Source organism: Hemitrygon akajei, chromosome 3 (genome assembly GCF_048418815.1).
Source record: "Hemitrygon akajei chromosome 3, sHemAka1.3, whole genome shotgun sequence".
Lineage (NCBI taxonomy): Eukaryota > Metazoa > Chordata > Chondrichthyes > Myliobatiformes > Dasyatidae > Hemitrygon > Hemitrygon akajei.
The window spans coordinates 156,394,807-156,417,945 of NC_133126.1; the positions used below are offsets into that span (position 1 = coordinate 156,394,807).

Sequence of the window (23,139 nt, forward strand, 5' to 3'; positions counted from 1 at the left end):
TTTTTAAAAGCTATTATTAATGCTTTTTGAGATAGTGATTTAGATGCATATCATATTCTTTACTGAGTTAAGTATTGTATGTAATTAGTTTTGCTACAACAAGTGTATGGGACATTGGAAAAAAGTTGAATTTCCCCATGGGGATGAATAAAGTATCTATCTATCTATCTATCTCTATCTATCTAAGAAGGGCGGCCACCAAGAGACCCATGACAACTCTAGAAGACTTACAAACTTTAGTGGCTGAGATGGGAGAGACTGCGCATACAACAATTGTTGCCCGGGTGCTTCACCAGTTGCAACTTTGTGGGAGAGTGGCAAAGAGGTGGTTATTGTTGGGGGTAAAACTCACATAAAATCTTGGCTAGAGTTTGCCAGAAGGCATGTGGGGAAACTCTGAAGTCAGCTAGAAGGAGGTTCTATGGTCCAATGAAACCAAAATTGAGCTTTTTGGTAATCAGACTAAATGCATACTACATTTGGCATAGGCCAAACACCACACATAATCAAAAACACACCATCCCTACTGTGAAGCATGGGGGTGGCTGCAATATGCTGAGGGGAGATGCTTCACTGCAGCAGGCCCTGGAAGGCTTGTGTAGGTAGAGGGTAAAATGAATGCAGCAAATTCCAGGGAAATTCTGGAGGAAAACCTGATAGTCTGCAAGAGAACTGCGACTTGGGAGAAGATTTGTTTACCAGCAAGACAATGACCCCAAGCAAAGGTCTAAGCTACACAGGAATGGCTTAAAAACAACAAAGTTAATGTCCTGCAGTGGACAAGTCAGAGTCCAGACCTCAATCCAATTGAGAATTTGTAGCTGGACTTGAAAAGGGCTGTTCACTCATGACTACCATTCAATCTGACAGAGCTTGAGCAGTTTTGTAAAGAAGAATGGGTAAAAATTGCAGTGTCCAAATATGCAAATCTTACAGAGACCTATCCACACAGACTCAAGACTGTAATTGCTGCCAAAGGTGCATCTACTAAATATTGACTTGAAAGGGGTGAATACTTAAGCAATCAATTATTTTGTGTTTAATGATTGTAATAAATTTAAACCAATTTGTAGAAGTTGTTTTCACTTTGACATGAAAGAATCTTTTTCTGTTGATCAGTCTCAAAGAAGCCAAATTCAATCCATTGTAATTCAATATTGTAAAACAATAAAACATGAAAACTTCCGGGGGGGGGGGGGTTGGAGGGTGAATGCTTTAAATAGGTAGTGTATTTGGTATAAGAAATTGTCATTTGTCTTGTTTGGAAAGACAGGATTGGTTAGAGAAGCACAATGCTTTAAGAAGGTGTCTTTTTGTCTTCTGTCACCTCTTAAATTTAAGTCTGCAATAACTGGATTATCTAAATAAGAAAATAAAACCAAAGATGTAAGAACTTATCACTCATGAAATGTAAGATTGTATCTGAACAACCAAATCAGATAACATTTTCTTTTTAAATACATAACTCAACCGCTCCAATTGGCAATTATTAAGGAGTTTCTGTTTCTGTCATTAGTGTTGTTGCAAAGCTTTAAAATGCTATTTACAGGAACAGTTTCTTGAGATTACACTTTATAATTGTGTCTTTCCAAAGTTTCCTGAGTCTTTAACCTTGAGTCTGTGTTTGTTCTTTCTTTAGGATAAGTATCACTTTTAATCCTGCTTTCCTTTCATCATCGAACTAGATAAGTGATCTATTCATAAGACAATGCATTTAATACCTCACCAGGAAATGTATAACAGTTATTTTTTGTTTGGAGTTCTGTATCTTTTCCTCCCAGCATTGCTACTGAGATTAATGATACGATAATAAAGCACAAGGTTAGGATCGAAAGTAAACTTTGCTGTCTTGAATCTTGGTTGGAGTACTTGAATTGTGGCACAGAGCGTGATTGGTACTGCTGCTGTGCACACTTTGTATGTTTTCTTTGTGACTGCATGGGTTAACTCTAAATACACTGGTTTCCTCACAAAACCAAAGACATACTGGTTGATAGGTTAATTGGCTACTGTAAATTGTCTCTAATGGGTGGCAGGAAGTTTAATGGCTTAAGATTCAGAAGGAAGTTGACGGAGATGTGAGAAAAACAATGGAATTGGTGTAAGATTAATGTAGATGGGTGATTGAGCACTGTGTAGATGGTGGGCTATATTGTCTACACTATACTTGGTTGGTGCGACTGTAACGAAACCCAGTTTCCCTCGGGATCAATAAAGTATGTCTGTCTGTCTGAAGGGCCTGTTTCTGTACTCAATGACTCAATGTTATATGATTAAAGCTTTCTTATTTTTAAAAGAATGTGGAAGCATATGGAGTTCACTGTAAAGATTTCTAAGGCTAATAGCAGAAATGTGAGATTGTGATCTGTCAGGCAAGGGTGTACAACATTCTGCTCTTAAAAAGGGAGGGTTGAATTGTGACCTCAAGTTTTAAAACTGAGGAAAATATTATTCTGACACACACACATACTGTAAGTACAAAGCGTAGGAGTAGAATTAGGCCATTCGACCCATTGTCTGCTCTGCCATTAATCATGGCTGATTTATTATCCCTTTCAGTCCCATTCTTCTGCATTCTCTCCATACACTTTGCTCTTACTAGTCAAGAACCTACCAACCTTCACATTAAATATAGTCCTTGACCTGGCAATGAATTCCACAGATTCATTCCACACCCCCGCCCCGGGCTAAAGAAATTCCTGCTTCTCTCCTCTGTTTTAAAGGGATGCCCTCGTATTCAGAGGCTGTTTCCTCAAGTTGAAGACTCCCCCATTATAGGAAGCATGTTGACTCTATCTAGCCCTTTCAATATTCAATAGGTTTCAGTGAGATCCACTCCTACTTCTAAACTCTAATAAGTATAGGCCCAGAGCCATCAAATGTTCCTCATACATTAACCCTTTCATTCTTTAATCCCCTCTAACTCTCCTATAGTTTAATCTATGTCCTCTGGTTATAGACACTTTGGATGGAAGTTGTACCAACAAATACTTTCACATGTACTCAATCCCAGTGCATATAAGAGAGCAGCCAGGGGCCAATGACATGGCTTCTCCAGCCCAAAGACCTAGGTAGCATAATTGTGCAACTGGGGACAGCCCAGTCATGCAGCTCTTGGAGCCGCTATCCCACAGTTCCAGTGAACTGGTTCTGTATATAACCCATTAATGTATCAAATTTAATTTTTCTCTAGAATTAAATCTAATAATATACTAATATCCATTAGTTATAGGTATTCTTACTTTGGTTCTTCTAAGTCAGTTCTTTGAAGCCATTCTAAAAAAGGTCCAACAAAATGTCAAAGTGCCATCAGTACGTATCCATATAGTAGTACAGCACTGGAAAGGCCATTCAGCCCACAATGTGAGTTGATCAATGCCAAATATATCAAATATCTTCCTCCTGTGTATCATCCATAAATGCTCCATTCTCTTCATATTCATGTCTCTCCCTAAAGCCTTTTGAACTTCACTAAACTGCCTGCTTTCACTACTATGCCTAGAAGCCTATTCCATGCACCTAGCAAAAAATGCATCTGAAAAAAAATCTTGCCTTTCATGACATCTTAAACTCCACCCCCCCCCCTTTAATTTTAAAAGTATATCTTCTGATGATTGACAATTCTACCCTGAGGAAAAGATTCCTACAGTCTACCCTATATGCTTCTCATAATTTAAAAGACTGATATCAAATCTCTCCTCAGCTTTAGGGAAAACAACTCCTATTTGTCCAACCTTATAGCTCATGCCCTCTAATCCTGGCAATATCATGGTAAATTTGTTCCATATACATAGCTCATACCCTCTCCACAGTCTACACATCCTTCCTACAATGCAGCAACCAGATGTGCACACAATACTCCAAGTGTGGTTTGACTAAATTTCTATGTAGCTACAGCATAACCTCCTTATTCTTGCATTCAACACCACTGCCAATTGAAGGCAGGCATGCCTTATCCACTTGTGTAGCTGTTGTAGTGAACTATGGGCCTGGAACCCAGTGTCCCTCTCTACTTCAATGCTACTTCAGAGGCCTATCATTTCCTTAGACGTCTCAAAGTGCAGCACTTCATACTTGCCCAGATTGAATTCCATCTGCCACTTCTTTGCCTATATCTGTAATTGATCTATATCCCATTATATTCCTAGATAGTACTTTACACTGCCCACAATTTCCCCATCTTGGTGTCATCACAAACTTGCTAATTCACCCATCTACAATACAACACTATTCTTTGTGCAACACGATTGGTCACAGACCTCCAGCCAGAATAACAGACTACCACCCCTACTCTGTTCTAAGTCATTTCTGAATCATTTCTAAACTTGCTATTTACTCTGGATCCCATGCATCTTTTCCTCTATATCAACCTTATCAACTGCCTTGCTAATGCCTTCTGCCTCACTCTCAGCAAGCTCCTTTGTTAAGTCAAAAAAATCAATCCAATTTGTAAGGTATGAATTTCTCTGCACAAAGACATGCTGACTGTCCCTGAGCAGGCTATATCTTTCCAAATGTGCATACATCCCATTCCATGTATACTCTGATAGCTTTGCTATCACTGGCCTATAATTACCTGGAATATGCCTATTTCATATTCCAGATTGTGAAGGGCATAGTTTTAAGGTGCTTGGAAATAGGTACTGAGGGGATGTCAGAGGTAAGTTTATCACACAGAGTGGTGGATGTGTGGAATGCACTTCCAACGAAGGTGGTAGAGGCAGATTCAATAGGGTCTTTTCAGAGACTCTTAGATAGGTACATGGAGTTTAGAGAAATAGAAGGCTATGCACTAGGGAAATTCTAGGCAATTTCTAGAGTAGGTTACAAGGTTGGCGCAACCTTGTGGGCTGAAGAGCCTGTAACGTGCTGTAGATTTCTATATTCTATGTTATTTCTCTCCTTGAGCAAAAGTACAAATTTGCTTTTCTCAGGAGACTAGGACCTTGCCTTTTTACTGGCGAAAACACAAAGATCCTTGTCAAAGCCCTAGCAATCTCCTCACTTCTTTCAATATTCTGGGATGTATGTCATCAAGCCCTGGGGACTTATCTACTTTGAGCTTTTCCTTAATCTCATCTTCCTTCATTTCAAAATAGCCCAGCATATTAGCATACCTCACTACTTGCACTATCCTCTAATTCCTTCTCCTTGGTAAATATTGACACAGTACTCATTTAGTACCTCTGACATTTACTCTAAGCACAAATTCTCTTCTTTATCCTTGAATGGACTTGTACTACTATCCAAGGTTATGGCTTTTTATCGAGTCATAGAGTATTACAGCACGGCAACAGGCCTTTTGTCCAATCTGGTTCATGCCAAACAGTTTATCTACCTAGTTATATTGACCCGCACCTGTACGATAGCCCTCCATACACTCCTACCCATGTACCTATCCAAACTTCCATTGAGTCTTAAGTGTTGTAATGGAACCCAACTACCCCCTTGACCATAAAAAATAGGAGCAGAATTTATACCATTCAGCCCATTGAGTCTGCTCTGTCATTCCATTATGGCTGATTTTTTAAAGATTATTTTTAGAGCAGCTCATAGTTGAGCCCAGTAGGGGATCAGCTATTCTGGATTGGGCATTGTGCAAAGAACTGGAATTAATTAGAGAGCTTAAGGTAAATGAACTCTTGGGGGGGGGGGGGGGGAACCAAGTGATTATAATATGATCAAATTCGTCCTTAAATTTGAGGAGAATCTAAAGTCAGATGTATCAGTATTATAGTACAGTAAATAGAATTACAGATGCATGAAGATGAGTTGACCTAAATTGATTAGACAAGAACACCAGCAGGGATGACAGGAGAGCAGCAATGGCTGAATTTTCTGGAAGCAGTTCGGAAGGCACAAGCTATGTACATCCCAATGAGGAAGAAGTATTTTAAAAGAAAGATGACACAGCTAGGGCGAACAAGAGAAGACAAAGCCAACATATGAGACAAAGACAGGGTTATATAATAGAGCAAAAATTAGTGGGGAGTTACAGAATTGGGAGGCTTTTAAAAACCAACAGAGGGCAACTAAAAAGTCATTAAGAAGGTGAAGATGGAATACAGAAGTACGCTAGCCAGTAATTTTTAACACAATGCCAAAAGTTTCATCAGATACATAAGGTGGCTATCGAAAACGATGCTAGAGAGATAGTAATCGGGGACAAGGAAATGGTGGACAAACTGAAAAGTATTTTACATCAGTCTTCACTGTGCAAGACATTAACTAAATGCTGGAAGTTCCAAAGTGTCAGGGGTTACAAGTGTGTGAAATTGGGTGAAGGTTCTTGGGAAACTGAAAAGTCTGATGTTACCTGGATCAGATAGTGTACACCCCAGGATTCTGAAAGAGGTGTCTGAAGATATTGTGGAGGCTTTAATGATGATCTTTCAAGAATTATGAAATGGTTCTGGAAGATGGGGAAAACTTTAGATGTCACTCCACTCTTTAAGAAGGGCGAGAGACAGAAGAACGGAGACTATAGGCTAGTTGGTCTGACCTCAGTAATTGGGAAGATTGTTGGAGTTGATTGTGAAGGATGCATTTTCAGGCTACTTGGAGGCACATGATAAAATAGGTTGTGGTCAGTATGGTTTCCTCAAGGGAAAATATTGCCTGACAATCTGTTAGAATACTTTGGAAAAAATAAAAAGCAGGATAGACAAAGGAGAATTGGTTGATGTATAGTTAGATTTTCAGAATGCCTTTGACAAGGTGCCACACATGAGGCTATTTAATAAGTTAAGAGCCTGTGGTATTGCGTGGATAGAGCATTGGCTGATTAGCAAGAAGCAAAGAGTGGGAATAAAGGGAGTCTTTTCTGGTTGGTTGCCGGTGGCTACTGGTATTCCACAGAGGTCTGTGTTCGGACAGCTTTTTACCTTGTATGTCAATGATGGAATAGATGGCTTTGTTGCAAAGTCTGTGGATGATAACGAAGATAGGTGGAGGGGAAGTTGAGGACATAGAGAGGCTACAGAAGGAATCAAAGACTAGGAGACTGGGCAAAGAAGTGTCAGATGGAATACAGTGTCAGGAAGTGTTCGTAATGCACTTTGGTAGGAGAAATACAAGGGTTGATATTTCTCTAAATGGAGAAAATTCAAAACTTGGGAGTCCTTGTGTAGGATTCCTTAAAGGTTAATTTGCAGTTTGATCCTGTGGTGAGGAAGGCAAATGTGATGTTCACATTCATTTCAAGAGGACTAAAATATAAAAGCCAGGATGTAGCTTTGAGGCTTTATAAAGCACTGGTGAGGATTCACTTGGAGTATTGTAGCAGCTTTGGGCCCTTTATCTAAGAAAAGATGTGCTGACATAAGAGAGGGTTCAAAGGATATTCACGAAAATGCTTCCAGGATTGAATAGCTTGTCATATGAAGAGTGTTTGATGGTTCTGGGCCTGTGAACACTAGAATTCAGAAGAATGAGGAGTGACCTGATTGAAACCTATCGAATGGTGAAGGGCCTTGATAGATTGGATGTGGAGTGTATATTTCCTGTGGTGGGAGAGTCTAGGATCAGAAGATATGGGAGCAGAATTGGGTCATTTGGCCCATCAAGTCTGCTCTGCCATTTCACCATGGTTGATCCAATTTTCCTCTCAGCCCCAATCTCCTGCCTTTTCCCTGTATCGCTTCATGCCCTGACCAATCAAGAATCTATCAGCCACTACCTTGAATATACATGAAGACTTGGCAAAGAATTCCACAGATTCCCCACGCTCTGGCTAAAGAAATTACTCATCGAAAGGGACACTCCTCTATTCTCAGGCTATATCCTCTGGTCTTGGATTCTACCACCATAGGAAACACTCTCCGCATCCACTCTATCTTGTCAGACAAGATTTCCCCTTAAGGAAACTATGCTGACTTTTGCCTATTTTATCATGCCTCGAAGTACCCTGAAACCTTATCCTTTATTCTAACATTTTCCCAACCACTGAAGTCAGGCTGTTTGCCTATAATTTCCTTTCTTCTGTTTTCCTCCCTGAAAGATCAGAGTGACATTTGCAATTTCTCAGTCCTTCGGAACCATACTAGAGTCTAGTGATTCTTGAAAGATTACAAATGCTTTCTCAAACTCTTTAGCCACCTCTTTCAGAACTGTGGGGTATAGTGTCTGCTGGTGTCTTCCACAGTGAAGACTAACGCAAAATACTTAATCAGTTTGTCCGCCATTTCTTTGTCCTCCATTACTAACTCTCCATTGTCACTTTCCAGCACTCTGATATCCACTCTCACCTCTTTTACTTTTTTTATGTATCTGGGGGAAAAAAATTGGTATCTGCTTTGGTTAGCTTACCCTTCATATTTTGTCTTTTCTCTCCTTGTGGCTTTTTTATTTGCCTTCTGTTGGTTTTGAAAACTTCCTGATCGTCTTACCTTCCCACTAATTATTATATGCCTTCTCTTTTGCTTCTATGCTGTCTTTAATTTCCCTCGTCAAGCCCTGGGTACGTCGTCCTCACTTTAGAATATTTCTTCATTTTGAGATGTATCTAACCTGTACCTTCCCAATTGCTTCCAGAAACTCCTGCCATTGCTTTTCTGCCGTCATCCCTGCTAATGTCCTCTTCCAGTCAACTTTGGCCAGCTCCTCTCTCATGCCTCTGTAATTCCTTTTACTCTTCTGTAATACTGATACATTTGACTTTATCTTTTCCCTCTCAAACTGCAGGATGAATTCTATCATATTATGGTTTCTGCCTCTTAAGAACTTGCCATTCCTGCTGGCAGCCTATTCCACCCTCTGAGTGAAGAAGTTTCCCCTTGGGTTCCTCTTAAATATTTTACCTTTCACCCTAAACCTATGGTCTCTAGTTCTTGTCTCGCCCAACCCCTGCATGTATTTAGCTTATCAGTTCTCCTCATAATTTTGTACACCTCTATAAGATCTCCCCTCATTCTACTACATTCCAGGGAATAAAGTCCTAACCTTTCCCTATACCTCAGGTCCTCCAGTCACAGCAATATCCTTGTAAATCTTCTCTGCTCTCTTTCAAGCGTATTGATATCTTTCTTGTAGGTAGTTAACCAGAACTGCACACAGTATTCCAAATTTGACTTCGCCAGCATCTTTCAACTTCAACATAACATCCCAACTCCTGTATTCAATAGGCCAATTTGCAAAAAAGCTCTTTATGACCCTATCTACCTCTTACACAGCTTTCTAGGAATTATCGATCTGTATTCTTATATCCTTTTATTCTTCTGTGCAGCTCAGTGCCCTAACAATTCACTGTCTAAGTCCTACCTTCGTTTAACCTTCCAAAGTGCAATGTCTTACACTTGCCTGCATTAAATTCCACCTGCTATCATGTTGCAAGCTTTCATTTTTTTTCTCTTAAAGGCAAGTATAAAATGCCTTGGGATTGGCCTTGATCTTACTAGCAAAGGATATTTCATTGGCCCTTTTAGCTTTCCTAATCACGTGCTGGAGCTGAGATGTGCTGAGATTCTGACAAAGATGATTACTTTCCTGTTGTGAGGGTCACAGGTTTTCATAGCTTACCCACTCCTTCAATAGATCAAGTTTAGCTAAAAATAAGATCAGGTTTTGTGTCAGGTGTAACAACTTTCCGAGTAGAATAACTGAAGATGTGTAGTGGAAGCTTGCACATTTTATATTTTAAGGAGCAGTAATGTTAGGGTATGATTATCTGGGCCTCTCTGATGGGATGGGTTAACCAAACTCTTGAGTAGGTGCAAATACATCGATAAATGAATTTCGACATTATTTGAGATGTATAGACTTCCAGAGACCAAATAGTACACTCATAGTTAAAGGTGCAAATTACAGGATGTTGGCCCTTTGCAAGTATTTCCCCCTATTGTAGGGTGATGTTATCCCTATAGAACTCTTTTTAAGTTTTTGAGTTATGAAATCTGATTTTTTTGATGGAATGGAATCAAATGTAAGCTGCTGTTGGAGAGCTTAAATGTAAAAATTGATTTGGCAGAATTGCAGCATATTGAATCAATCAAATCTTGTCCAATGATAGTTGACAGAGCATGTGAAAGATGGAAGGATTCTAGTGCAGATCAAGTTATCAAAGCAAAAACATAAATTCTGTAATGCAAGGTGAAGTGGTTATTGAAAATAGGTTTATTATATCTGACGCAGTTCATTGTAGGTTTGTTCTGCATTGAGTTGGGTATTCCACCAGCTGTACCTAGAATTTATGGAACACTGAGGTTCTGTTTTTAAACTATTTTCTTTGGTTATTTTGCACATGAATTGAGCATATTGTTTACTCATCTAGCAAAAATTGCCCTCAAGTTCTTGTTTTGAATAACAATGATATTGATGATAAAGGTTTCTATTAGGAAGATTCAACAATTGTATCACCTTACGAAATTCTTCCCTTTCATAGCAGCAATGTCTTTTCCAAGGTGGTATCAGAAAATTGCATTCTCTCTGATTCTTTTAGATCAGGAACACCTTGAATTCTGACACCAATCGATGGCAAAATTTGAAGGCCAGCATAAATCTTCAGTTACTGATACCTGTGAAACAAATTGGAATTGTTTAGAACCATTTTCAAACAGTTATTTAGATATAGCTCCAGTAGAGCTTGTCATTTTGGTTTCTCACTCACTCGCTCACTTTCTTTTGGTTTTATGGTAGTGCTGTTGAAGATTACACACTCCTGCAGTCCAGTCAAGAAAAATTCTTGTACTCTTTAACAATTTGCTGATCAGTTAGTGTACTTGTTTATTATTTTAATTAAATGTGTTCTTTTTAGTACTTGCCACAACTCAAGATTAAATACCAATTACAGTGGATAATTAATCATGTACATTTTCAACTTTGTGTTAAAAATGAGTTTAAATTAGCATTTTCTAATGTCCATTGGTGCTGAAATTCTAGATAAAATATTCAAGCTATTGGGATAATAAAGTGTTTGGCACTCAACAGTATATGGAATCTAAAGCATGAAATTTGTTGACTAAAAGGATGATGTTTCACTCTAATGCTAAATTGTGTTTCATAAAATTTGCAAGTGCAAGTAAAACAATGGCCCAGCAAGGATCCTTTAAATTGTATAAAATGTCTGAGCTGCTGTGTGATTTGCTGCTTGCTTAACTGGATAACATGGGTTATAACTTTACGATCCTATGTACATGTTGATGTCTTTGTTCTCATGAAATATGATAGGGACATGACACCAACGTTAGGGTCAATTCTGTCAGTGAGCACCTGGTTCAAATTCCACTGGGAAAAAAACTGGTTAGTTTTCTAATTCACTTTCTCAGTTTCATGAGAAACAATGGATTCTAAAGAATGTTGTCCAATTCATTGTCTTAAAAATACTGGGCTTCAACCCTCACATGATACCATATGCTTTCACATTTATTTATGTCATTACTAATAGTTGTAACTTGTAAATAGCAATCCTAAATCTGTCATTGATGCTGTGGACAAGGGCACCACGATTGCTGCTTTGTCAACATGATGTCATTATTTCAAGCCAGTCATTGAATTTATTGCTTTTAGTGGTCATAACTCCAAAGACTCCAATGTCATTATCCCATGACTATACCAATCCACTTTTGCCTCCTTTCAAAGGATTTTTGTGGTAGATCCATGGTTTATTTGGAAAGTTTTTCTTTGTTCCTTCTGAGGTTCCCATGATCTCCTTTCTCCAGTCCAGTGATCACCATGTCAGTTCATCTTCTGCTGTCTCTGAATCTTTTCCATCCTTTTCTCTTCTTCATGAGTAATTTCTAAATCTATCTGCATTTTAGAAATAAGATAGTAACTACTGACTCCAAAATTCTGACTTAAGTTCCTGCTGTGCTTACAGAAAGGACTCTATTCTATTCTTCTAGTTCCTTCATCTGTTATAACTATCTCCCTTCCATACCAGTACTTATAATATGCTGTCATTTTTGTTCAACTATTGATTCTTCCCAATCGTAATTGACAGAAACTTTAAACATGTCTTTTCCATTTCCTGCCCTTCTTCCCACCTCTTGGACCAGGATAAGATATAGCCTTGTTCTTGCTCTCCATCCCACCAATTAAATTCAAATTAAATTCAATTTAATGAAATTGCCTTTTGTAATTTGAAATACTCCCAATGTGATATCACTGCTGGATACATTTTTTCTTCTCTCCTTTCACAGTTTTGAAGTGACCATTCTTTCCACTTGCATTCCCATACTACCAATACCCAGACCCCTTCTTTTGATGCTTTCCAGTGCGATGATTGGAAATCCAGTACCTGCCCTACCTACAAACCAGAGCTCAAACACATTTCCCTACACAATGTGGCAATATACTTGTCCTTTTTAATTTTATATCACTGCTCTTTCTACCTTTTGGAAAGAAGAAATTTTATATTAGGTGACTACTTATGTTATTTAATCCACTGGACCCCTCCCATTCTGATCACTCAGTCTAATAGTCCTAATCTTTTCTAACTTGCTCATGGAAGTTACTCATCCTTCAACAAATTAAATGTGGTTTTCCAGATTCCACATTTAAATCCAAAAATTTCAAATACTCCCTCAACATTCATTTTATAATTTTGGATCATTATTCTGTGTTAACAGCACCTATTATCTGTTATATCATTTAAGTTGTCTGAATTTCCATCCTTTCAGACTTTCCCTTTTGATCCCTCCTTTTCTCACTCTATCTGCTTTTAAAATCTGTTTATCTCTGTTATCAGGATCAATACAAGGTTATTTACTAGAACATGAACTGTTTCCTTCTCCACAGGTGTTGTGAGAATTACTAGGTATTAATAATCATGTTATTCCATGTGATTTGTTGAAGCTTATTACTTTCCCTTTCTTTTACCTGCAGTGGTAATGTAGTCATAGAAACCAAATTCTATGATGATGACCTCCTTGTAAGTACTTCCAAAGTCAGACTTTTCTATGTTTGAAGTGAATTGTCTGCAGTTTAGTATGAAATGTCTTGCTGATGGCAGATGGATGAGACACTTTTCAGCCTCGTGACCAATGGATCAGCTGAATCTGGATGGCAACTGGCAAATTAGGTTCCTCAGAAATGATTTAGAAGATTGAAGTGAGCAAGACTCAGAGCAAAAAAAAAAAGACTCTTGTAAAAGAAGAATGAGCAGTGACAGTACTGTATTTTCTTGAGACCAATGTTGTACATTATTTTAATTGCTACTTGCTTTGAATCTGTATACACTGCTTTGCTTCCATATTTGTATTATATGTAGTTGCACTTCAAGTTTATTTAGCAGTTAGTCCATGTTAATTAGTTTCTTTCATTGACAATTGTGATATATCATTGTAACAAAGTGTAAAATACTCCTTGTATGTTATATAGAGTTATAATGAGAGGTCTGAGCAACATTTCAGTCTGAATGAAATAAAGGCTGTTGCTTCTGTATTTTACAGTCAAATGTAGTTTGTACTGTATATATTGGTGCAGTAATATTTTATAACATGTTTTCAGTTTATAATTTGTTTGCTAAGTTACAATATTAAACAAGTTAGCTTTAAATAATGATTTTAAGTAAATCTTTTTTTTAATCTAAGGATTTTCTTGGGATAATGTTGCTGTACTGTTAGAGATACAATATAAAGTTATGTATATTATGTCACTGGGAGGTAGGATTGATCACTCATCCAACAGAAAGTTAACTGCTGTGAACCAATGCATTTTGTTAGTAATCTAATTGTTACTCTTCCCTGCAATTTCATCTTGAAGACCAAAATTAACAAAGCATTAAATATTTTTTCCAGGAATGCTAATCTCATCAGAAAATCATCTACTGTACTGTAATTCAATATGTAAACAAGCTTTTGTTCCTCTTGTATCCTCTCTTTTTTCAATAGTCTGACCAGCTGTGATTTCCTGTTTGAGAATTTTTCCTTTGTAATTCCTCACCAAATCAGTTGTCAAATTGCAGTGGAATAGAAATTGTAAAATTTAATTTGATGCATTTATTATTTTAGGTCTCTAACAAAATTTCCTCAACTTGCCCTTCATCATCCAAAATGAAGGCCACGCATTGGTGATGACTATACAGTGTCTGCACCTAATTTGGACAAATAACATTTAAGATACTTACTAATTACAAGCTTTCAGAGGAACATGTATAAACTATTTTATTGAACATGCTCTTATTGCAATTTCCTCCTGCATGTTATGGTTTTGTACTCTTAATAGAACTTGGGTGTTGTATGTTTAACATTAAGATATATTTAGACAAATTTGGGATGGATTGCTGTCCATGAGCAGTGGGCAGAAGTTCCTTTCAGCATGCTGACTCTGCCTAGGACAACTATCTAGACAGAGAAACTGTTTTCCACTCCAACAACAAATTCATTGTTGAGTCAATGAATCCACACTTCATTTGATTTCTTGTTTGCTTCTTGAGCAGCAGGAACAAAAAAGAGAAGATAATCAGTTGGAATTAAATGTTTATTATTATCGTACACTGGAGATCTCTGACTAGGACCTTTTTGTTTGCTGGAGGGGAATGTGTTGTGCACCCAGCTTGTCTTATAAAGAGCTGTCTCTCAGGGTACAGGTTTATTTGTAACTATCCATTTTAATGGTTTGAATGATATTTATAGATTAAATGTGAGTTATTGATGGCTGGCTGTGACTTTGCTTTGAAACTATTTTCCTATTTGAATTTACAGCATACTGTATATGTTTTGAATGATTTAAGCAGAAATTGCATGTTTGAAACTGTTGATGTGAGATGACACAAGAGCAACAATGATTTTAGCTGGCATGTGAATGACATTCAGCTCTTAATTTCTGAATCAACTTGATATATCAAGATAATGGAAACCAGCACTTTGTGGAATGTACATAATGTGAGAGGATCTGGAAACCATAAATCCAGGGCAAGAAGAGTTTCTATTGGCATTACTTGATTTCCGGCCTCACAGCTGTCAAGGGAAGAGGGAAATGTAGCAGTAACATTAGATAATTATCCACAGATACAGAAAGATATGAAACTGGTGAATGGAAAATGCTCTCTCTCTTGCATACCAGGCTGAAGAGTTCCCAGTTATTCTGGAGGTTTTAATTTACCTGTGTCGAAGATGAGTGCACACGGTCTGAGATGCAAGAGAGAAAGAAATCACAAGCAGTATGTCAAATTGGCTACAAAGAAGAAATGTTGCTGTTGAAAGAAGATGTGAAGCATTGGTGGAATAGATGACTGAAGAGTGGGGAATTTTGTCCAATTATCATTCTGGAGTGTCACTGATTTAAATCATAAGTTTGAATATCCTATTGCAATAATTCTGTTTAAACTTCAGTGATTACTGAGATATCTAAACAACCACTCTAGAAAGGGCAATTTAAGTGTGAATAAAACTTGATATTTTGGCTGTGATCTGAGATTAATATCTGGCAGATAGAAGAAAGGGAATAAAATATCCAACAAGGAAGTATGTGAAATGTATATGGGTTAGAGGTACCAGAAGTTCTTACAATTTTGGAAGAATGTATTTATCAAAATCTGTCAACTTAAGCATATAAAATAGGTCTGCAATAATTGAATTTCACAATAGAAGAGGCTTGAGGAGCTGAATGATTTACTGTTTTTGTTTCTTCATTCCATCTTTCGCAGTGATTTGTTGAGTCCAATGCTCCCTATCCTTTCCTACTGCCTTTCCAAACCTGCATTCTCCCACCTTCCATTTTTCCATCTTGCATATCTGAACATCCAGCACTTAATGAATTAACATCACCAGTGATTAATCTATTCTGGTTAACATTATGCCAGTTATGTGCTTTGTTCTAGCTCATATGCCTAGCTGGCTCTCACATAGGCTCAACAAACTAATAATTTGCAGTGTTGTAATTCATCTGCTGTTGCTCACCTTTACCAGCACATGCTCAGTCTATCCTCCTCCCTTTTACAAGTTATTTAGTCTGCCCAAATGAAAACTCTCATAACCTTCTAAATACTGTATATCCAATCTATGTACCTGTGTATTTTCTTTAAGTTGTCATTGTACCCATCTCAATTACTGCCTTTGGCAGCTCATTCCATAGAGACACCACCCCCTGTCTAGAAAAAGTAAAATAAATTGCCACTCAAATTTCTGTTAAATCTTCCCCCCTCACCTTAAACCTATGTCCTCTAGGGCTTTTTATACGACAAACTCGGAAGTGTGCAAAGACACTCCATATAACCAAATGCAAATATTGAATTGAATATAGCACATGGTGAAAGAATGCTTTACATATAAAGGGATAACTCAGGGTATTTCTGGAGGATGAGCTTGACTCTTAATTAAAAGTCAGCCATCAATGGCTTCATTCTTTTACAGAAATGTGCTGTCTGCATGTGAAATGTTAGACACTGTTGCATTCTAGGTTGGCCACCTTCTAATTTGAATGGTAGAGGACAGAATTATATGGAATTGGGCTCTTTGGCCCCACTTGACTATGCCAATCACGTACAGACATTGCTGTAAGCCTGCAGGATGGTCTGGCCTGTTGAGTTGTCTCTATCACCTAATCTCACAAGTGATCCTAAGCCTCTGCAAGCTATGGGCTTGGGACCTTTAACAGGTGCAGAATGTAGAGGTGCTGAGATCCTTGTCATTAGTGCTTGTAGGCAAAAGTGGAGCCCAGAGGTTGTGAGCTTTGCAGACCCTTGACTTATGGAGTCATAGAACTGTACAGCAGATCCAAGGCCCTTCCACTCACCTTATCCACAAGAACCATGATGCCTATTATAGTTGCTCCATGTCCCTATAATCCAGGGATTCCGAACCTTTTGGAACCTCTGCTTTAATTATTTCTTATCTATCACCTGTCCAAATATTTTTTAAATGTTGTGATTGTACTTGTTTCTGCCTTCCTCCTCTGGTCACTTTTTTCTATGTATTCACCACCGTTTGTAGAAAATGTACCCCCTCAGTCCCCTTTAAATCTGGAAACTATGCTCTCCAGTTTTGGACTCCTCTACCCTCTAAAACAAATATGACCATCTACACCTCATAATTTGATAAAACTATATAAGGTACCTCTTGGTCTTCACTCTAGGCAATACTCCTGTGGTTCTTTTCTGCACCTTCACTAGCATAGTCACATTCTTCTTATAGTACAGTGACCAGAACTGAACACAGCACTCCCAAGTATAGCCTAACCCATGATCAGAATCAGGTTTATTATCACTGACATGTTGTTAAATTAGTTGCTTTGTGGCAGCAGTACAGTGCAACATGAAAAATAATTACTATGTTACAATAATATAAAATAGTGCAAAAAGAGCAAAATAGCTAGTGTTCATGGGTCCATGGACCATTTGAAATCTGATGTTGGAGAGGAAGAAGCTGTTCCTAAGATGTACCTGTACCTCCTCCATGATGGTACTAATGAGAAGTCCTGGATGGTGAAGGTCCTTTATGATGGATACCACCTTGAGGCATCCTTCTTTGAAGATGTCCTCGATAGCAGGAAGATTAATATCCATTGATGGAGCTAGCTAAGCAAACTGTACAACTGTAACATGAGGTCTCAATACCTTGGCTGATGAAGCCGAGCATGCGAGATGCCTTTTTTTTTTAAATCACTCTGTCCACTGTGTTCCCATTTACATGGAACTATGTACTTGTTCAAAAACATACATAGTGAATGGCAGTTGTGTCCTAACTTAGTTTACTTTTACAAATAACATCAATTTGTAATACACACCAAATGCTGGGGAAGCTCAGCAGGTCAGGCAGCAGCTATAGGAAAGAATAAACAGTTGACATTTCTGGCTGAGACTCTTCTTCAGGACTGAACTTGTCCAAGGTAAATTCCTTCAGCCATTCATTTGAAAACTTTTTCAGTTGATCAAAATCCTGTTGAAACCTTAGGCAATCTTCCTGGTTGTTCACTATACCACTAATTTTGGGGTGATATCTACAAATATTCTCATCCAAATAATTAATATATGATGAACCATCCTGGCAGCAATCTCTGTGTCTCCGATCTGAAAAGCAACCCTAAATTACCGCCTTCTACCACCAAGCCAACTTCGTATCTTATTTGCTATTTCGACCCAGATCCCATGTATTCTAACCTTATGGTGCTGAGGAAGAACTCTGGTGTATCATGGAGCATGGGGTTAACTGTGGATATACAATCAGAGGTTCACATCAGTAGTCTGTCTCATCGATTTGTAGGACATCCACTGGTAGTCAAAATGGTGTAATTATGGTGCCTGTGCCTTGTGAATGCTGGAGATCCACATGGAAAAAAAATCACGAGTTGCTGTGTTTTGTTTTTATGCATCTACATGAGAACAATGATCTACAGTCTAATGGAAGGGCAGTGGTCCAACAGGATACACATACTGCCTTTCTCAGAATAACATCATATCTGCTCTGACTAGCTGTTCAAATATTCTGTCCCATGGTACCAGTGAACAAACAGACAAGCAGAGATACTGCACATGGACCTGAAGCTCAAAAACCTGATATCTGTAGATCAACTCTGAGAATGAAAGCAACATTGTCAGCTGATCTGTGTTCCACATACTTCTGAATATTCCACGTTTCTAAATATACAAATTTATCTTGTAGTCTTTGACCTTTACAGAAATCCTGAGTTCTGTGATGTGCTATGGAATACAGGGTTATTTCTGGGGATTCTTTCTGTGCAGGGAACTAAGGTGTTATTTCCGTGCAGTGAATAAAATGGCCCAGAAAGCATCCCAATAAGATTTTCAATGAGATGTAGCTCCTTAATCTTTCAATATAACAAACGGGCATTATGGAAATGTGTCAGGCATTTCTGTACCAAAAGTAATGTTGTGACTGAAGAACCACCCAAGTTGTTTTGAAAATCTCAGATTAAGTTGTTTCTTACCACAATACTGTCAATAAGCAATGAAAATGTTAATGTTTTTTTATTTAGCACAATACCTTGAAAACATCAAAAGGGTTTTGATCTCAAGAATTTGAATCCATGGCTTGTATTTTTTTAAAATATGTTTTGATGTAGAATTATAAAAGTTTACAGAAGTTAAGTTAGGCGATGTATACCATCACAAATACTGTGAAAGACTCTTACTGCAACAGGCAGGGTGGGCAACAAGGTATATTTAGTAAATAGCTTTCTGAAATGCTCAAGACTAGATTCACATGCACAGTTTAGCAATAAATATATTAAATAAATACACAACACATGAAATGTTGAGAGAGTTGATTATTCTGACCCATTTTTCCCAACACAGTTGTATTTTTTAAATGCTGTAAATTAAAACACAATCACACACTCAACTCTCTTCCATGGTTTTATCAGGCAATGCAAACATTTTATTATCTGTCTAAAATCTTAAGTTACAACTACAAGTTTAAAAATGCAAGTTGTTATTTGCAGGAAATTCTGGCCATTTGAAAATAGGTTCCTGGTAAAAACAATATCCCTTCATGATGCAGTTACACAATGGACTGCTGTAAAGTCTAATTGAAAAGAAAGAATTTTTTTTAGAATCATCGCCTAAGTGATACAAGGACAGTTTCCTGGTTCACACTTTGGGACTTTAGCTGTGGAGTTAACTGGTCAGATGAAGCCCAGGAATATCTTGTACCTGTGATTATGTTTTATTCTGCTTGCTCAGTTGTGGATAAGCTGAAGTACCACAAGAGGTCACTATTATTTTAAAAATGAGCCTGATTGGTGTCTTGATGCTGCCCAATGTTCCACTTCACTGCATCATTCCTATACTGTATTTCCAATCTTGCAGATGCTTGAGTCTGTGTAGAGGTTTCCAACCCACAATGAATGGTTGTACCTTCACTACATTAATTTGCTGCCATATTTTACCTGGTCCATACCTTTGCCACTGGATTCTTTATGCTGAGTATAATGGGCAAACACAGGAAAAGTGTCAACAGCACTGAAACTGTCTGCAACAGCAACATCTTGTGAAAGTCAAGAAGGAATCAGAGATGGGGAAAAATATGGAAATAGTGGCGAATAAAGATTTCTGAGCATGCATGGAAGCAAAGTCCCAGTCCACTGGTATCAAACTGTTATCCATTGCAGGAGTGTTAGACTCTTCCTGCAGACATAACTTTACCTGCCTTCAAGTCCAAGGGCAGATCATGAAACTTCTGTGTCCCATTGCTAGGAACCTCCCTATTACAGTATCAAAGAAGCATATTCTGCACTGGTATAAGAACTCACTCCTCCTTACAGTTAATGAAACTGTACTAGACATCCCCAGATAAATGTTATAGTTTCCAGATTCTCCATGAGTTGCACAGGGATGTAGTTTTGAGGATTTGTAAAATATGCTGAAAGCCACACAAATGGGTTTCTCTTGTTTGTGATGTATTTTTAAATCTGTACATGTTATTCTTTCCCAATAAGAGCAAACTATAGACTCTGCCTTTACAAACACTCATTGGAGTTCCTGAATATTATATTTTGCAACATTTTATTTAACTCTGTTATTTTGATTTTTGCGTCCATTATTATTGAGTTTCAATTTCCCATATTTTGAGAACAACATCACAGACAATACATCTGTCTGACATCTGCACATGATGGTAAGAGTGTTAAGGTTCTTGGCAATTTAATTTGTTTGGTTACAGAATATCAGAAATATAGTTGTACAGAAACTACATTACTTTGGAGTGTGGCACAGTAGTTAGTGCTGCTGCCTCACAGCTTCTGCAAAAGGGTTTGATCCTAACCTAGAGTGTTGTCTGAATGAAATCCACACGTTCTTCCTGTGATTGTCATATACGTACTTAAGCTGCATTGGTTGGTAGGTTAATTGGTTACAGTAAATGATCTTCTGTGTAGGTAGGGGCAGGAACAAATGAGGGGAATTGATGACTGTCTAGCAGAAATTACAGTAAAATAATGGGAAATGAAAATGATGGAATGCTCTGAAAACCAGCAGACACTCAATGGGCCAAATGAAATGGTCTCCAGCTTTTCAAGAAAACATAAAAACAAAATATAAACAAAGGAATCATGGAATTGGAATTGATCTATTATGAATGTTTACTTTTGTTGGTGGAAGAGCTATGACATATTCCCATGTTCTTTGAACATGGGTCATACACTTACAGAGATTTATTTCTTGTTCACCAAACACATACTTTTAAAAGTCACCAGAGATGTCATTTTGATGTACCCTGCATAAACATCATTTAGATGAACCATGGATTAAGAAAAAAAAGCCTTAACCATAGAGCTGAGTCTGACCTCTGCTTTATTAAAAGGAGAATCAGGAGACAAGTATTATCTGCTCAATTACTAGGGGAGTTCAAGGCATCAGTCCTTGGGTAGATAGATTCTTTTTCACTATTGTTCACTTCAAGCCAGTTCGTGCTGTCAATGTCATTCAGACCTATGATGACTCATCTGTTCTCTCACAACCTGATGACTTGTTTGAACCTTGATGTCCTCTATCTTACCAACACAAACAAAATGCTAGAGAAAAGGAATAAATAGTCAATGTTTTGGGCTGAGACCCTTCTTCAGGACACAAAAGGAAAGGGGAAGATGCCAGAATAAGAAGGTAGGGGGAGAGGAAGAAAGACAAACTAGAAGGGGATAGGTGAATTCAGGTGGGTGGGGAACAGGAGGAATGAAGTAAGAAGCTGAAAGTTGATAAGTGGAAAAGGCAAGGGTCTAGAAAAGAAGGAATCTGATAGGAGATGAGAGTGGACCATGGGAGAAAGGGAAAGAGGAGGGACACCAAGGAGAAGTGATATGCAAGTGAGTAGAAGAGGTAAGAAGCTATAGTGGGGAAATATAAGAAGAGGGAAAGGAGGGGGGACCCTGTATATTCCTTTGCATTAATTTAATGTTTTGAAGTTACAAAACGTAACAGGAAAAAATTATCGGAAGGAGAAATCAATGTTCATGCCATCAGGTTGGAAGCTACTTAGATGGAGTATGAGGTATTGCTCTTCATCATGGCAGAAGTCGAGGGCATTTACCGACATGTTGGAATGGGAAAGGATACGAATTGGAATGGCTGGCCGCTGGAAACTTCTGCTTTTTACAGATGCAGCTGAAGTGCTCGACAAAGCGATCCCCCAATCTACGTCGAGTTGAAACTAGAGGCACCATAATTCACAGTTTGAAGGCATCCAAGGTCATTGGAGTTGAAGTTGGTGATGTGCCATCCACAGTCTAGAAATGTCCATGGCTATCAGAACCGGAGTTGGAGAAAGAGGGTCCATGGTCTGGGGCCGTCTGATCAAATCAAGGTCCAAGCAGGAAGCAGTGGGGCTGTGGTCTGAAGGCGTCCAAAGCTGCAGAGTCAGAGTTGGAGATGGTGGAATCTGCCATCTGGAGTCACCTGATTAAGTTGATCTCTGAGCGGGAGGCAGCAGGGGTCGTGGTCTTGAGACAGGCGATCTTCTGATCCTTCCTGGATATATGGAAGGAGAAGAATCAGCTGATGAGGACGTAGTCCTCAACCTTAATCTCTGTTTCATTAATACATTGATCCAAATGTCTCTTCTCTCAATGCTTTTTCCCCTTACTGTTGTCTTTCCTTTAATGTCCTTGAATCTCCTTCTCTCTCCAACCTTGAGTTCAATGCCCTTTTCCCTCCATCTGTCTCAAACCCACCTTATGCAACGAATATGTTAATCACATATTCAATCACACAAGTCTCCTTCAGCTTTGGTTGCCTCAGAGCATTGTTGCCTTGAGATTATTGTGGGCCTCCCCATAGTATCTAGTTTAACATAACTTTTTGATCCTGAAGATAATTTGACTAGTATGCAAGTTTCAAGTTACTTTTTCAGTGAAGAAGGCGAAAAGATATATTTAGGGCATTCTAATCTTCAGACTTGAAAAAAGATTTATCCTTTTTATGTTCTTACTGAACTTTGATGTTTTGATAATTCTAATGTTGATCCATCATTGAAAGATGTCAAAAATATCTTAGAATAAAGAGAATTCTTCAGGGGATTTTATTTTTTTCTTGAGATTTTTTAAGATCTATAAATAATGTTTGTGGATTCTTGTTGCAACTTTTCAACTTAGTGACAAAATTCCTCAAAGTTGCCACCCAAGATCATAGGGTAGTTAAGAAGGCAGAAGATGGGTTGGCCTTTGTTAGTTGGAGGATTGAGTTCAAGAGCCACAAGGTAATTTTCTGCTTATATCTATGAATGTGGAGCCCAAGATCCCTCTGTTCCCTCACAC

At 38.2% G+C, this 23,139-nt stretch overlaps 1 protein-coding gene and 1 long non-coding RNA gene across 3 annotated transcripts in view; one reads left to right on the top strand and one right to left on the bottom strand.

Moving 5' to 3' along the window:
- pde6d (phosphodiesterase 6D, cGMP-specific, rod, delta) overlaps window positions 1-14,595 on the top strand; it is a 62,179-nt gene extending 47,584 nt beyond the window's left edge. For both annotated transcript variants that reach the window (XM_073041143.1, XM_073041142.1), the window contains one exon: window positions 12,820-14,595. In XM_073041143.1, the coding sequence (XP_072897244.1) occupies window positions 12,820-12,901 (82 nt within the window). In that variant the 3' untranslated portion in view covers window positions 12,902-14,595. The remainder of the gene's footprint in view (window positions 1-12,819) is intronic.
- LOC140725543 (uncharacterized) overlaps window positions 1-23,139 on the bottom strand; it is a 50,831-nt gene that overhangs the window by 4,060 nt on the left and 23,632 nt on the right. Inside the window, exon 2 of the long non-coding RNA XR_012098370.1 lies at window positions 10,354-10,511. This is a non-coding gene — a long non-coding RNA (uncharacterized lncRNA). The remainder of the gene's footprint in view (window positions 1-10,353; window positions 10,512-23,139) is intronic.